General features: G+C 36.0%; 1 protein-coding gene across 1 annotated transcript in view; it reads right to left on the bottom strand.

Annotated features, from left to right (window-relative positions):
* The window catches only part of MIB1 (MIB E3 ubiquitin protein ligase 1), a 126,726-nt gene that overhangs the window by 56,166 nt on the left and 54,052 nt on the right, over positions 1 to 16,508 (bottom strand). The window contains exon 11 of the mRNA XM_027068624.2: positions 928 to 1,125. Coding sequence (XP_026924425.1) covers positions 928 to 1,125 — 198 coding nt within the window. The remainder of the gene's footprint in view (positions 1 to 927; positions 1,126 to 16,508) is intronic.

The following is a 16,508-nucleotide window of genomic DNA, read 5'->3' as shown; positions in this document are numbered from 1 at the left end:
GTTGGAATAAGCTTCTACAGGCCCTGCTATGTCATACCTTCTGGTCCCCACAGTAGCTATTCCAAATATTCTATCACTCTTCTCAATTACCTTTTCTATACCTACTACTGACCATTCTCTCAACAGATGACTTTGCCTCCCATTTCAGACCAAATAAAATCAATAGGTATAAATTATCTCTCCTTCAACAGATTAACACTCTCTACTTCCTCCATCCTCCAATTCTGCCATCCACTTAGAGGGTCTAAGTTCCAAACCCTGTCAGTTCCAAAATGCTGTGCCTCAGATATATCAGTCTCTGATAACCATCTAGCTGAACAAAATCTCCAATTCTTTTCAGTTCTCAAACTTCCAGTCCCATTACTCCTGTTTTTCCTCTTCATTACTTCTCTGACACTTATCCAATCTAATCCATCTGGTTGCTAAAACTGTGGAAGGAATCATCTCTTAGGTGATTCTTGCCTCAAAAATTAGGTCCTACCGTAAATTAACCCTAAAACCCTGTATATTTTCCAAAACAGAAAATCTTCCTGAACTAATGACTAGACTAAGACTCTAAGATAAATTAAGCTACAATTAAAATAATTCAGATAGTTATAAAGCATCATGAAATGTAGCCTATTACACTTCCTTAAGTTGCAGAAGCTCATCGTTATGATCAAAATCAATTCATAAGCTGATATATTTGCAAGAAGTCCCCATCCTCACCTTCCAATATAAAATTAATCTATGGACACTTTCTTTAAAAAGGCTTTTCTAAGAAGGAATAGCTGCCAATTTTATCATATTCTATGCCTTTGGGATCATTTCCTATGACCGAACATACACAATGAACTGGTAACAAAGGAATGCTTACCAGAGAACTTAGTACTTCGCTTTAACAGAATCCTAGCAATGCCTGCAGAATATTCTTCATAAAGACTTTACCTGGAGACTAGGATGACAGCCGAAGTCCAATAAAGTCTTCACAACCTGAAGATGGCCCTTATTAACAGCAATATGAAGTGGTGTCTGTCGGCGCTTGTTGCGAGCATTCAAATCAGCACTGCCCCGGTGCAGTACTTCTATAACAGCACCTTCATCTCCAAAAGCTGCGTGGTGAACAGCTCGATCTCCATCTTTATCCTAAACATCATCATTGAAATCTGAATTAGTGAGTGAATTATTTTAGAAATAAAAATAATACCTGAAGCTATAATAATTCATCAAGAACCAGATTAATGTGAGAAAAGGTTACAAAGAACAGAGCCAACAAAATAACTAGCAAGTCACTTGAACAGTGATTAACTCCAAACAGAAATGATGAACCTGGATCAATACACTATTTCACATATATAGTGGACCAATACTTTTATCAGAAGTTAACAGTGATGATGGTAAGCCAACATTAGGAAAATGTTAAATGATGAGACAACCATTTATAAACGTTCTTTCCATTCAAAAAATTTTACAAAGGCTTTTTAATGACATAAAAATTATATAAATATTAGTTGAGCAATTTAAAAAAGACAGGATGCCAAATTGAGATCTCAATTAACTTTGAGAGAAATATATCAATATATTAACATTGGTTATCTCTGGCTAGTGAGGATACATTCTTCTGTATATTCAAGAACAGAAAAAATTTAAGTACTACCTGAAAAGATAAAAAAATGACACACAAATCAGCATAACTTGACATATCCAAAACGCAAAATTATTTCAGAAAAATCCAGGAGGTATGCCTTACCTTTTTTTAAGTTCATTTATTTACTTGGTGGGGGTGGGGTGGGGAGGTATGCACAAGCAGGGTAGGGGCAGAGAGAGAAGGAGGGAGAGAACCCCAAGCAAGCTCTGCTAAATCAGCACAGAGTCCCACGTGGGGCCCAATCTCATGAATGGAGAGATCATGACCTGAGCCAAAATCAAGAGTTGATGCTTAACTGACTGAGCCACCCAGGTACCCCTAAAGTCTTACCTTTTATAACAGGCATATTTCTGGAGATGAGAGGCAGAGAAAGACCCAAGTACTTATTTTTTCAAATATAAGAAACAACTTTTTAAAGAGGAAAAAAATGTCCATACTGTACCATGAAGATAATATACATAGTCTACACTAAAAAAGAAGTCCCATCACTTTGCTCGATCCAGATGGAGATATGTATTATAAGGATACTATCTTTATTTCAGATATCTCAAATTCTGACACTCAGAAGTAAGCACGCTCTGAGACTTTCTCCAGAGCAATGATTCCCAACCCACAGTCCTTCCCTCTCATGGAGTCCAGTTTTAGCAAGTGGTTTGAAAATCCATATGGTACTCAGCATTATTTGAACTACTTTTCACAGATTTAAATTAAAAACAAAACAACAGGGGCGCCTAGGTGGCTCAGTCGGTTGGGCGGCCGACTTCGGCTCAGGTCATGATCTCACGGTCCGTGAGTTCGAGCCCCGCGTCGGGCTCTGTGCTGACAGCTCAGAGCCTGGAGCCTGTTTCAGATTCTGTGTCCCCCTCTCTCTGACCCTCCCCCGTTCATGCTCTGTCTCTCTCTGTCTCAAAAATAAATAAACGTTAAAAAAAAAATTTTTTTTAAATAAATAAAAATTAAAAACAAAAAAGCAAAAAAAAACAAAAAAACAAAACAACAGTTCAAAACAGTTACTGAATTCAAAATAGTTTTAGCCTTAGAATATTCTCAGACAGATATTAAAAGTAAAACCGCTAATATGGGGGTTCACAACAATTTGACAACCTCCCTTGCAAAGGTAGGAAACTATAACTCAGCAGTACTTCTACCTTACTAATATGCCAACTAAGCCAAACTAGTTGTTACCTGTCAACCTTGAGCATAAAGGAACTAGCACGCTACCACGTGAAAGATTTGATTCAACTCATGTGTCTCTGAGCATTATATTTAAGCAACCCAGAGAAATCAGCTTTTTACAAAAGAAAATTCTAGATTTGTGTGTGTGTGTGTGTGAGACAGAGAGACAAAGAGATGAAACCTCTCTAGTAGCATTATGTTTCAGAATCTTAGATTTAAACTCTTCCTTCCCTGTAATTTGTTTAGATTTATTTTTTGTTATAATTTTTAAGGCAATCTAAGTGGTTTTTCTGTTAAAAATAACATCAATCCACTAACACTCGCCAAATAAAAACAGGAACTATTTATGAAATGTACCATATGTTTATGATTGTTAGAAAGCTGTTACTGAAACACTGTTATGCAGGTCCTGTCAACAATTTATTTACACAAAAAAAAAAAACCACTAAAAAATTAAAAACTCTTATGTGTCAAAAGGATATATACATAAGAGAAACTTCAAGATTCTGGAAAATATACAGTAGAAAACAATTACTTTGTTTTTCTTCAAAATAAAAAACCTCAGCTGCATAAAAACTTGAATAGGTTTTGTTGCTTTCTTCTGAATCCATTTGTAGTATCCAAATACACCTAATAGAAGCTCATTATTATGTCTCCCATCCTGGCACCAAATGAGATGTTGAGGGACAGGATCACAGCTGATCTCAATAAGGCTACCTGAAAGGATTTGTGCAGGGGCCTCAAATTAAACCTGATCTTGGGTCTTTGTACCCTCTTATCCCCCTCTTTCCTCTGAACTTTGCAAAATCTGCTCTCATTCCCTAGGTTAGCTGACAGAACCAAAAACCATATGGTCAACAAAATCAATATGTGTAAGTTATGCTCACCTACTTCCTCTCCCTGAGACACAAAATATACAAACACAAAATTCTATGCTTGTTACTCTTCAATTTACATTCAGATCTCTTCTCTCTTCTCCAGTCCTACCACGAATTAATTTAGGTCTTGATTCTCAGTCACCTAACTTATTGCCACAGCTTACCCTGCCTCCACTTTATTTTACCCCAATCTATTCTGCGCGCTCTCTCGCTCCCTCTCTCTCGCTTGCTCTCTCTCTCTCTCACACACACACACACAAATTCCCTCTGTAAAGTATAACATCTATGTTTAAAACTCTAATGTAACCCTACTATATAAATAACAAACCTCTTTTAAAACCTATTTCTGTGGACCATATCATATTCATCTGCTGCCATCATTGCTTCACATATAAAACTCTAACTTACCAACTTATTTGACCCCCTATGTTCATATACTTCACCCCAGATATCAATGCGTTGATTCCTCACCTTGTTGGCTTGAAAACAGATACCCTTTACAATTCAGCTCAGACAACCTCTCCCTCCCCTATTAAACATCCCCTCTCACAAAATCTTATTATCACTCTGTAGTATAATTGTTTTCAAGTACATCATTTTTAAAATGTTTATTTTTACTTTTGAGAGAGAGTGAGAGTGCAAGCAAGGGGAGGAACAGAGAGAGAGAGAGAGAGAGAGAGAGAGAGAGAGAGAGAGGGAATCCCAAGAGGGCTCTGTGCTGCCAGCACAGAGCCTGATGCAGGGCTTGAACCATGAGATCATGATCTGAGCAGAAACCAAGAGTTGGTGCTTAACCAACTGAACCACTTAGGAACCCCTCCAAGTACATTATTCTTATTTGACTGCGAGTTTCTTTTGGGCTACAACTGTATCTTTGTCATCTTTATCCCCAGGATGCACCACAGTACCTACTAGCTAGTAAGAACCAAAATGGGTACAGAGTTGAATCTTTAATATGCCTTAATTACAATCATGGGTTTTTTGGTTTTATTTTTTTCAAGAGACAGAGCATGTGCACACGTGAGGGGTAGGGGCAGAGCGAGAGTGGCAGTGGTGGGGGAGAAGGGGAGAGGGCGTAAGAGAGAGATCCTAAGCAGGCTCCAAGCTCAGCATGGAGCCTGATGCGGGGCTTAATCTCACAAACATGAGATCATGACCTGAGCCAAAATCAAGAGTTGGACACTTAATTGACTGACCCACCAAGGCATCCCTACAATCATGGTTTTGTTTTTTTTTTTAAGTTCATTTATTCATTTTGAGAGAGAGCAAGCATGAGCAGGGGATGGGCAAAGAGAGAAAGAATCCTAAGCAGGCTTTGTACTGTCAGTGCAGAGCCCAATGTGGGGCTTGAACCCACAAACCGTGAGAGCATGACCTAAGCTGAAACCAAGAGTCAGATGCTTAACCAACTGAGCCACACAGGTGCCCCTACAATCATGTTTTTTAAATGATTTTTTTTTACTGTAAAATACAAGTAACATAAAATTTATCATCTTAACCACCTCTAAGTGTAAAATTCAGTGATATTAAACATATTCATATTGTTATGCACCCATCACCACCATCCATCTCCAGAACTCATCTTGTAAAACTAAAACTATACCTTTTACACAATAATTCTCTATTGTCCCTCTTCCCAACCCCTGGAAACCATTATTCTACTTTCCGTCTCTATGATTTTTGACTAGTCCAGGTACTTCACATAAATGGAAGCATACAGTATTTGTATTTTGCAATTGTCTTATTTCATTTAGCATCATGTCCTCAAGGTTCATCCACATTGTAGCATGAGGCAAAATTACCTAAGTAAATAATACTCCATTGTATGTATATATCACATTTTGTTTAGCCATTCATAAATCAAGAATACTTAGGTTGCTTCCAATTTTTAGCTACTTTGAATAATGATATGAACACTGTTCTTTCAATTCTTGTGGGTATATACCCAGAGATGGAATTGCTGGATCATACGGTAATTCTATTTTTAACAAATCACCATACTGTTTTCCACAGCAGCCATACAATTTTACATCCTCACCAACCTCCCCAAAGGGTTCCAATTTCTCCACATCCTCACATATTTTCTGTTTGGCTTTTTTTCTTTTTTTTCTTTTTTTTTTTTTATAGTAGCCATCTGACTAGCTAGCTGTGAGGTGGTATCTCATTATGCTTTTGATTTACATTTCCCTAATGATTTGTGATGTTTAGCATCTTTTCAGGTGCTTATGAGCCATCCATATATATTATTTGGAAAATGTCTATTCAAGTCCTTTGCCCAGTTTTGAATCAGGTTTTGTTATTGTTGTTAAGTTTTAAGTATTCTCCATATCCTGGACATCAACCCATTATCAGACATACAATTTGCCAGTATTGTCCCATATTCTGTAGGTTGCCTTTTCATGGTTGATAGTGTCCTTTGGTGCACAGAATTTTTCAATTTTCATGGAAGTCCAATTTGCCTATTTCTTCTTTTGCTGCATGTGCCAACAGATCACTGCCAAATCCAATGTTGTGAGCTTTGCCCAATGTTTTCTTCTAAGAGTTTTATACTTTTAGCTTTTGCATTTAAGTCTTTGACCTACTGAGTTAATTTCTGTAGATGATTTGAGGTAAGGGTCCATCTTCATTCTTTTGTACATAGATATCCTGTTTTCCCAGCACCATCTATTGAAAAGACTGTCCTTTCCTCACTGAATACTCTTGGCGCCTTTGTCAAAAATTATTTGACCATGTATGCAAGGATTAATGGACTCTTTATTCTGTTCCACTGAGTTATAGATCTGTCTTTATGCCAGTACCAAACTGTTTTGAGTATTGTACCTTTGCAGTAAATTTTGAAATCAGGAAGAATGAGTCTCCCAGATTTTTTATTCCTTTTCAAGATGGTTTTGGCTATCTCAGGGTATCTTGAGATGACATACTGAACTATAGAATGGATTTTTCCATTTCTGGAAAAAAAAATCACTAATATTTTGAGAAGGTTTGCATTGAACATGTGGATTAGTTTGGACAGTACTGACATCATTATATAAATTCTTCCAATCCATGAACATGAAATAGGTTTCTATTTGCATATGTCTTCTATAATTTCTTTCAGCAGTATTTTGTAGTTTTCATTGTACAAGTCTTTCACCTCTTTGGTTAAATTAACTCCTAATTATTTTTGTTGCTATTGTAAATGGAGTTGTTTTCTTAATATCCCCTACTGATTGTTGATGGTTAGTGTACAGAAATACAGCTAGCTTTTGTACACTGACTTTGTATCCTGACACTTTGCTGAATATCTTAATTAGTTCTAAAAGTTTTTTGTGTGGAACTTTAGGGTTTTCTAGATAAAAGGATCACATAATCTGCAGAGATAATTTTACTTCTTCCTTTCCAAGGTCGATGCCTTTTATTTCTTTTTCATGCCTAATTACTCTGGCTAGGACTTCCAGTACCATGTTGAATGTGAGTGGAAAAGTGAGTATCCTTACCTTTTTCCTGATCCCAGAGGACAAATTTTCAGTTTTTCATATATGGTTTTTATTATGTCAAGGTTGTTTCCTTCCATTCCTAGTTTGCTGGGGGTTTTTTAATCATAAAAGGGTACTGAATTTAATCAAATGCTTCTACATCAATTGAGATGGTCACATGGTTTTCTCCCTTCATTCTGTTAATGTGGTGCTATCACATTGATCGATTTTTGTATTCTAAACTTTCCTTTAGTCCAAGAATAAATCCCACTTGGTCATGGTGTATAATCCTTTTAATATGCTGAATTTGGTTTGTTAGTATTTTGTTGAGGAACTTTATATCATTCTTCACAAGGCATATTGGTTTGTAGTTTTCTTATAGTAACTTTGTCTGGCTATGACATCAGGGTAAAGCAGGCTTCATAGAATGAATTAGGAAGTGTTCTCTCCTCTGACATTTTTGAAAAATCTGAGAACTGGTATTAGCTCTTTAAATGTCTGGTAGAGTTCATCAGTGAATCAATCAGTTCCAGGGCTTTTCTTTGTCAGGGTATTTTTTTAAATTACTGATTCAATCTTCTTACTAGCTATAGTCTATTCAGATTTCCTGTATCTTCATGATTCAGTCTTAGGTTTTGTGTTTCTAGGTATTTGTCCAGTTCATCTAGGTTATCCCATTTGTTGGCATACAACTCTTTAAAGTACTCACTTATACACCTTTCCATTTCTTTGGAATGGTAATGTCCCCACTTTCATTTCTGATTTTAGTACTCAGAGTCTTTTTTTAATGTTTATTTATTTTTGTTTACTATTTTGTTATTATTATTGTTTATTTATTAATGTTTATTTTAAGAGTGCATACACAAGCAGGGGAGGAGCAGAGAGAGAGAGGCAGAAAGAGTATCCCAAGCAGGTTCCACGCTGTGGAGCTCACAACCCTGAGATCATGACCTGAGCTGAAATCAAGAGTCGGACACTTAACAGACTGAACTACCCAGGCTCCCTGAAATTTTTTTTTTTTTTTACTGTTTATTTATTTTTGAGAGAGAGACAAAGCCTTAGTTGGGAAGGAGCAGAGAAAGAGGGAGACACAGAATCTGAAGCAGGCTCCAGGCTCTGAGCTGTCAGCATAGAGCCCAACATGGGGCTCAAACCCACAAACTGCAAGATCATGACCTGAGCCAAAGTCAGACACTTCAATGACTGAGCCACCCAGGCACCCCTATCTGATCTATCTTTTAAATGTACCCATGTATAGCTATAAACTTCTCTTTCATACTGCTTTCACTACATCTCACAGGTTTTAGTTATGTTCCGCTTTTGTTTTCATTCATCTCTAAGTATTGTCTTATTTCCCTTGCAATTTCTTTGATCCATTCATTGCTTAATTTTAATTTCCACAAATTTGTGAATTTTCCAGTTTTTCCTCTGTTATTGATTTGAAACTTCATCACATTGTGGTCAGAGAAGATACTCTGTAAGACATCTACCTTTTTAAATCTACTGAGCCTTAATATGCAACTTAACGTATGGTCTGTCCTGAAGAACGTACAAGGTGCACTTGAAAAGAATGTGCACGCTGTTGTTAGGTGGAGTGTTCCATAGATGTCTATTAGCTCTATTTGGCTTTATTGTGTTGTTCTATCCATTACTGAGAGTAGGATACTGAAGTCTCAAGGTACTATTGTAAAAATGTTTATTTCTCCCGTCACTTCTGTCAATTTTTTTCATCTATTTGTTTGGTCTATTATTAAGTATATAAATATTTATAATTGCCATATCTTCTTGCTGTATTGAACTTTTTAAAAATAATGCCCATCTCTGTCTTTTATAACCTTCATGACTTAAATTCTAGTCTGTCTAAAATTAGTGGAGCTACTCCTGCTCTCTTTTGGTTACTATTTGCATTAATATCTTTCTCCATCCTTTCACTTTAAACTTATGTATCTATGCACCTAAACTGAGTCTCTTATACAGAGAATATATTACATCATTTTTAATCCATTCTGCCAGTCTCTGTCTTTTATACTTTAATCCACCTACATTTGAAGTAATTATTGATCAGGAATAACTTACTGTTGTCATCTTCCTATATATTTTCTAGATACCATACAGCTTTTGTTGCCTCATTTTCCAAATTAATGTCCTCTTTTATATTTAATTGTTATTTTGAAGTGAAACATTTTAATTCCCTTCTCATTTCCTTTCATGTATATTCTATATCTATTTTCTTCAGTCACCATGGGGGTTATATTTAACTTCCTAAAGTTATAATACTAATTTCAAATTTATACCAGCCTAACTTCAATAACCTACAAAAACTCATTAACAGGTCCATTCACAACACTTTCAGTTACTGTCACCACAAAATTACAACTTTGTACATTGTGTGCCCAAAAATATAATTTTTTTTAAATCCATCAGTTCTTAAATTATGCAGAAAACAAAATGTAGATTTACAAACCAAAATTACAATAATACTAGATTTTAGACTAATAATTTTTTCATGTATTAGTCTCTTAAACCATGTGGGAAACAAAAGAAAGAATTATAGACAATATATTGTTAAAATAATGCTATCTTTTATAAATGCCTACATATTTTACCTTTACAGTGATTTTATTTCTTCTTATGGCTTCAAGTTACTACCTAAAACAACTCATTTCACCCTGCAGGACTCCTTTTGGGATTTCCTGCAAGGCAGGCATAGTGGTAACAAACTCCCTCAGTTTTAGGGAATGTCTTAATTTCTCTGCCATTTTTGAAGGAGAGTTTTACCAGACACAGGATTTTTGGTTGACAGTGTGTGTGTGTGTGTGTGTGTGTGTGTGTGTGTGTGTGTGTGTGTGTGTGTTCTTTTTAGCACCTTGAATACATCAGTCCACTATCTTCTGGACTCCAAAGTTTCTGATGAGAAATCTGAAAATCTTATGAGGATTCCTTATAAGTGACAAGTCACCTCTGTTGCTGCTTTCAAGATTCTTTGGCCTTGGCTCTTGAAGTTTGATGATATTGTGTGTGTCTCAGCATAGGTCTATTTGAGTTCATCCTACTTGGAATTCACTGTGCTTCTTGGATGTTTGTAATCAGGTCTTTCATCAAATTTGGGAAGTTTTGGGCTACAGTTTCTTTAAATAATCTCTCTGCTCCTCCTTCCCCCCCACCCCCAATCTCTTCTCCTCAAACTCCCACAGTGCATATCATGGTCCACCTGATAGTGTCCCACAGGTCCCTAAGGCTCTGTTCATTTTTTCTTCAATCTTTTTTCCTTCTACTCCTCAGACTCCATAATTTTCATTGTCTTATCTTCTAGTTCACTGGGTCTTTCTTCTGTCTGGTTAAATCTGTCTTTGTATATCTCCATGAATTTTTCACTTCAGTTATCGTACTTTTCAACTTTAGAATTTCTTCTTGATTTCTTTTTAGGTTATCTTTGTGTTCACTGTTATTTCCATTTTGTTCATACATCATTTTCTTGACTTTCTTCTCATCTTCAGTTAGTTCTTGGAGCATCTTTAAGATAACTGTTTTAGAGTCTTTGTCTAGTAAACCTATATCTGGTTTTATCGCAAGCAGTTTCTGTTGCCTTATTTTTCTTCCTTTAAATGGATCATACTTTCCTATTTCTTTGTATGCCTTGTGATTTTTTTTGTTGAAATCTGGACATTTGATTCTAATAACACGGTAACTCTTAAAATCAGATGCTTCCCCTTTTGCAGGGTTTTCTGGGTTTTTTTTTTCCTGTTTTGTTTTTAATTGTTTTAGGCTTTCTTTGTGCTTATAGCCTAAGGTGTAAAAAGGTCTTTTCTGAACCTGCACCTTTCCTTGGGCATGTGCAGTGACCTTCTAGTTTCTCACAGTAGTTGCTTTTGGATGTCCTAGTCTTTAATGCCAGGCTCCCAGAAGGAGAAAAAGAAAAAAAGGGGGGGCGGGGGGAAGAGGGGGAGGGTGTACCAATCTTCAAATCTTCTGGAAGTCACTTCAGCGAAGGGGGAATGGCTTACAACAATGGGAGGGTACAACAACGGCGGCCCACCTCTGTGTCTCCACCTCCATGATCAGAAGCAGCAATCAGTGATCAGAACACAGATCCTGATGTTTGTAGAAAAGAGTCCTTGTTGCCCACCCTGGCTCCTGCAAGCTGATCTAGGAACATAAACACGGCTGCCTGCCACTGGGCTAAAGGTTGGCATATAGGTAGTTCCTGCTGAATTAAGAGCTAAAATTGACAACATTGACCACAATTAACCTCCAACCCTTCCCCTAGAAGTAGCAAGATTTCAACAGAATCCAGAGTTCTAAAATAGTTACATCAGAAAGAATTCTACAAGTACTGTTGTTATCTAGGTGGGGCGATGAATTTCTACTACTTCCTACATCACTATATTCCCAGAATCCTCTCAGTAACTACCATGATTTTTAACATCAATGGAATTAAACATTTCCTGAATATACTGACACTTTCAGTAAATTAGTTAAACTATTTTATTATCCCCAGATAAAATTAGTAGTATTTTACTTCATCTTTTTTTCCTAAAACTCATTCAATTCATCAAGATGCTGGTATTCTGATCATGCTAAAACTTCAAACAACACAATTGTTTGGAAGTGGTGTATTCTGGTTGATTCATTCAGTGAGTATTTAATGAGTTCCTACTACAAGCTCAGTATTGTTCTGGATAGTGGTGATACAACAATGGACAAAATAAAGTTCCTACCCTCATAGAGTTTACATTCTAGTGGGGGAGATAGAATATTATCAACAAAATAAGTAAATAAAATGTAAATTTTAGGTAGTAAAAGGGCCATAGGGAAAATACTGGAGGGAAGAAGGATTAGATGACAGCCAAGGGATGGCCTCTCAGCCAAAGAATAGCTGAAGACGTGAGAGAGAGAAAGCTATGAGGATTATTTGGGGGAAGAAGTGTGAAGACTAGGATGGTAACAGCAGAAAGGATAAAAAAATGTTCAAATTCTGGACATATTTTGAAGAGCCAACAGGATTTACTGATGGTAATTACTCATTACCAGATAAGTAATATGAAAAAACAAAAGAGAAATCAGCGAGGATTCTTAAAACTCAACCTGAGCAACTAAAAGAATTTACAGATAAGGGAAGGCTAAAAGTCTAGTGTGTCCCCTTGTAAAGCTTGACCTTTTTGTTTGGGCAATCTCAGATTTTAGCCTGCCTTCCTGTAAAAGCCAAGTTAAAGACTGTTTTCTAAGTCTTACAAATCTAATCTTTTGTTGACATGCCACATTTTTAATAGTACCAGTTTTGGGGGCGTAGTGTGGAATAAGGAGGTAGGGAAGCCTCCATTCATAATCTAAATCAACATGGATCCTTCAGGAACTATGTATACCAATTCCTAGAGCCACTTTGAAGATTATTATCCTGAGCCCTAACTTGTTTTTAAGAAAAGAATTTCCTTAAACTGCCCAGTCTTAAAGCCCACTTGCCCTTTCCTTCTCAGTTTTACATTTACATAAACTGTTACTACAGTTTTGGGTTTTTTTTAACTTATTTACTTATTTTGAGAGAGAGAAAGGGCATGCACGTGCGTGGGGGAGGAGCAGAAAGACAGGGAGAGAGAGAATCCCAAGCAGGATCCACAGTGTCAGCGCTAAGCCCAAGGCAGGGCTTGATCCCACAAACCATGAGATCATGGTTCAAAACAATCTGAAACTGAGCCAAAATCAAGTCGGACACTTAACTGACTGAGCCACCCAGGTGCCCCTACAGTTTTGTTTTCATTACTAGACAAGCAGAATCGGACAGAATTAGTATCTACTTCTTGAGAAACTATACTGTCTACCTTCTGCCAGTTGGAAAGAAACAGTCAAACAAAGGCAATAATAACATCATAAATTCCTTTGGTGGTGTTGTATACTATAAATAGTATCTTAATTACTTCCCTTACTCCACACTCCAACCCTTTAAGTTATTATCATAGATAAGGAAACTGAAGCTTATACCAGTTAAAGTTTTTGCCCAATATCTCTTTAGACAGCAACAATACCATTAAAACTTGGGTTTCCTGATAAACTTTAGTATTGTTCTTCTTCAGAATAGTTTTCATTAATCTTAAATGATAAAACCACCCCAAGTTTCCTGACAACTGCAGTATATATTTGTACTGTATTTGAAAACTAATTGTAAATGACACACTTTTTAGAACTGGTCTTCCATTCAATCCTTCATACCTTTAATATTATACTTCATCACTGGAAAAAAAATACTTAGTCCCTGCAGGATCCACAATTAGCTCACTTATAAAAACATACCTAAGATTTCACAGTCCTCAGTGCCTTTACCTATACATTAAGGAGGTAACAGAATGTAATCCTACTGTACTTAGTAGGTTATGACCTACATGGAGACAACTTTTCAAAATAGCTGAGTTTTCCCTAAGAAAAAGAAATAGGAAAAAAATATAATCTTATCACATATCAGAAAGGTACAATATATATGAAATAATTAAGTGGTTACTTTTTCAAATTTTTATTTAAATTCTGGTTTGTTAACATATGGTGTAACATTGGCTTCAGGAGTATAATTTAGTGTAATGATAGCTTAAATCAACTGAAAAACAAAAATGCAACAGTCATCTATACTAGGGACTAGCAAACTTTTCTGTAAAGGCCCAGAAAGTAAGTATTTTAGATTTTACAAACCACATAGTATCTTGTCACAACTATTCAACTCTGCAGTTGCAATATGAAAGCAGCCATGCACAATAAATAAATGAATGAATGAATGTGCTGTGTTCCAGTAATACTTAACAACATAAATGGAGGGCTGGATTTGGCCTGCAGGCTATAGTTTGCAACCCACTCACTTCCTAATACACATGAAAAAAATGAAAGGTTACAGAATGAGATGACTAAAGAACAAAATATATTACTCTCTTTATTCTTCAGCTAACCTCAAAAGTTTTAATAAAATTAGTTTTTTAAACACATTGTGGGCTCAGTCGATTAAGCATCCAACTTTGGTTCAGGTCATGATCTCATGGTTCATGAGTTTGAGCCCCGTATCAGGCTCTGTGCTGACAGCTCAGAGCCTGGAGCCTGCTTCGGATTCTGTGTCTGCCTCTCTCTCTCTCTGCCCTCCCCCACTCACACTCTCTCAAAAATAAAATGAACATTGAAAAAATAAAAATAAAAAATACTGTTAATTATTATTGCTTTTACACTTGGTAAAGGTATAATGAAGTTTAAAGCACTTATCTTTTAGGATACATACCAAAATATTTACAGATAAAATAATATATCTAGATCTGCTTTGGTATAATTCAGTAGAGGGAGCAGAGCGGGAACAGGGTACAGATAAATCAAAACTGGCCATGAAAAATAACTGAAGAGAGGTAATGGGAACACAGGATTCATTATACTATTCTTTTATAAATATCTAAAATTTCCAATAAAAAAAAGTTAATAATGACAAATGATGAACCACAAATTTAAGTGCATTTGTAAAATTAACTATTTTCTCCATCTTTTAAACCAGGGTTTCTAAATTTTGGACCTATTTACCTTTTGGGCCAGATAGTTCTTTGTTATGGGAGCTGTCCTATGTGCTATGGGATATTCAGTAGCATCCTTAGTTTCTACCCACTAGATGCCAGTAGTACCCAAACCACCACACCTCCTACCAGTTATGACAATCAAAAATGGTCCCAGACATTTCCAAATGTCCCCCATAGGACAAAAATGCCCCCACTTGAAAACCACTGTTCTAAAAAAAAAAAAAAATTACACTGCTGCTTCTAATAGAGTCTTAAATTCTAGAAAAATGAGACTTTGAGGATGTTTTGTTTTAGTCTTAGGCAATGAATTGGCATTTATATTTTAACCCAATTTTTAAATTTGGTTTTTGTTTGCAATTGGTAAACTGTTATTAATTCACCTTCCTCACACTATTTTATAGAAATACATACAGAAATAATTTATATAATTACATCTGCCTGCAATGGTTTTTAAAACAGAAAATGCACAAAATGGAAATCCAAATGAGGACGTATGGTTGAAGTCCAGATGTATCCCACTGATCTGGTGACATAGTTTTCAAACTCTCAAAGAAATTATTTGTAAACACTTAGCTTACTGAGCCACACTCCAATCTCATCAGGTTTAAGTATCAACTAACCATCTGTTGTATATTTGAGTTCAATAGAGGAACAGTGCCAACTTTGTTCCCAGTCCCACAACTGCACTCCCATTGTACACAACACCTAATGTGAACAAGAAGTCTTTAGAAACACAAATGGCTAGATAGTCCCACGTTGTCAGGTGTATTAATTAAATTCTGAATCAGAAAGCACACTTTATAAAAAACGAGGCAAAAAAATTTGGTTTGGGGCCTCTTGCCTTATTAGCTATAATCAGAAAGGCCTTGGTTTCTTAGTAGTTGTTGCTACTGTAGTTTCTGGATTCATTAAATTAAAAAATGGGATACTGAACTCAGAGAATTTCATTCTATCTCTCCAAGCCATGACACAATAAAGTAACTGTCTCCCATTTACAAAACACTAAATTTAAATTGTCTTTCTTTCATTACCAAAAAAAAAAAAAACCCTGTGATACTGTGTTCCTAAATTCACAACTAAGAAAGAAGTGACTTAAAAATTGCTACTGTAAAAGCAAAATCAAATCATATAATCTCATTCATAAAAACATGACAATAATGAAACTATCATATAGTTCATAAACATCTACATGCTAATTTAAAATTCAAGGGGCACCTGGGTGGCTCAGTCAGTTGAGCGAACGACTCATGATCTCGCGGTCCGTGAGTTCGAGCCCCATGTCAGGATCTGTGCTGACAGCTCAGAGCCTGGAGCCTGTTTCAGATTCTGTGGCTCCCTCTCTCTGACCCTCCCCCATTCATGCTCTGTCTCTCTCTGTCTCAAAAATAAATAAACGTTAAAAAAAATTTTTTTTTAATAAATAAAATTCAAGCTCTTTTTAGACAACAGAAAATTACAGTATCAAAAATCACTTATTTACAACTACAACACCAATGATTCTTCATAGTTAGCTGTCAACTGTAAAAAAACAGTAGCTGTCAAAATACATTCAATCTGAGAAAAATGCAAAAATAACTTAAGACTTCTCTTTTGAAATGTGTCTTTAAAATGTTTTAATTAGTAAAAATAGGCTCGTCTACTAATTTAGCCCTCAGAAATCCAAGTCCTGATTAAGCTTCCTCAAATGGGAGTATCATTTGGACAAAATTACAACATTCTACCTAGTCTAAATTTGATAGAATTTTACTTATTCCTAAATAATCTTCCACTAGACTAAAACAGATGTGATTTTAACATTTTTTCAATAATGAGGTTATAGTTAACTATCACAAAGGAAGCCATC

This window comes from Acinonyx jubatus, chromosome D3 (genome assembly GCF_027475565.1).
Source record: "Acinonyx jubatus isolate Ajub_Pintada_27869175 chromosome D3, VMU_Ajub_asm_v1.0, whole genome shotgun sequence".
In the NCBI taxonomy this organism is placed as follows: domain Eukaryota; kingdom Metazoa; phylum Chordata; class Mammalia; order Carnivora; family Felidae; genus Acinonyx; species Acinonyx jubatus.
This window is presented reverse-complemented; position numbering and strand designations above follow the sequence as displayed.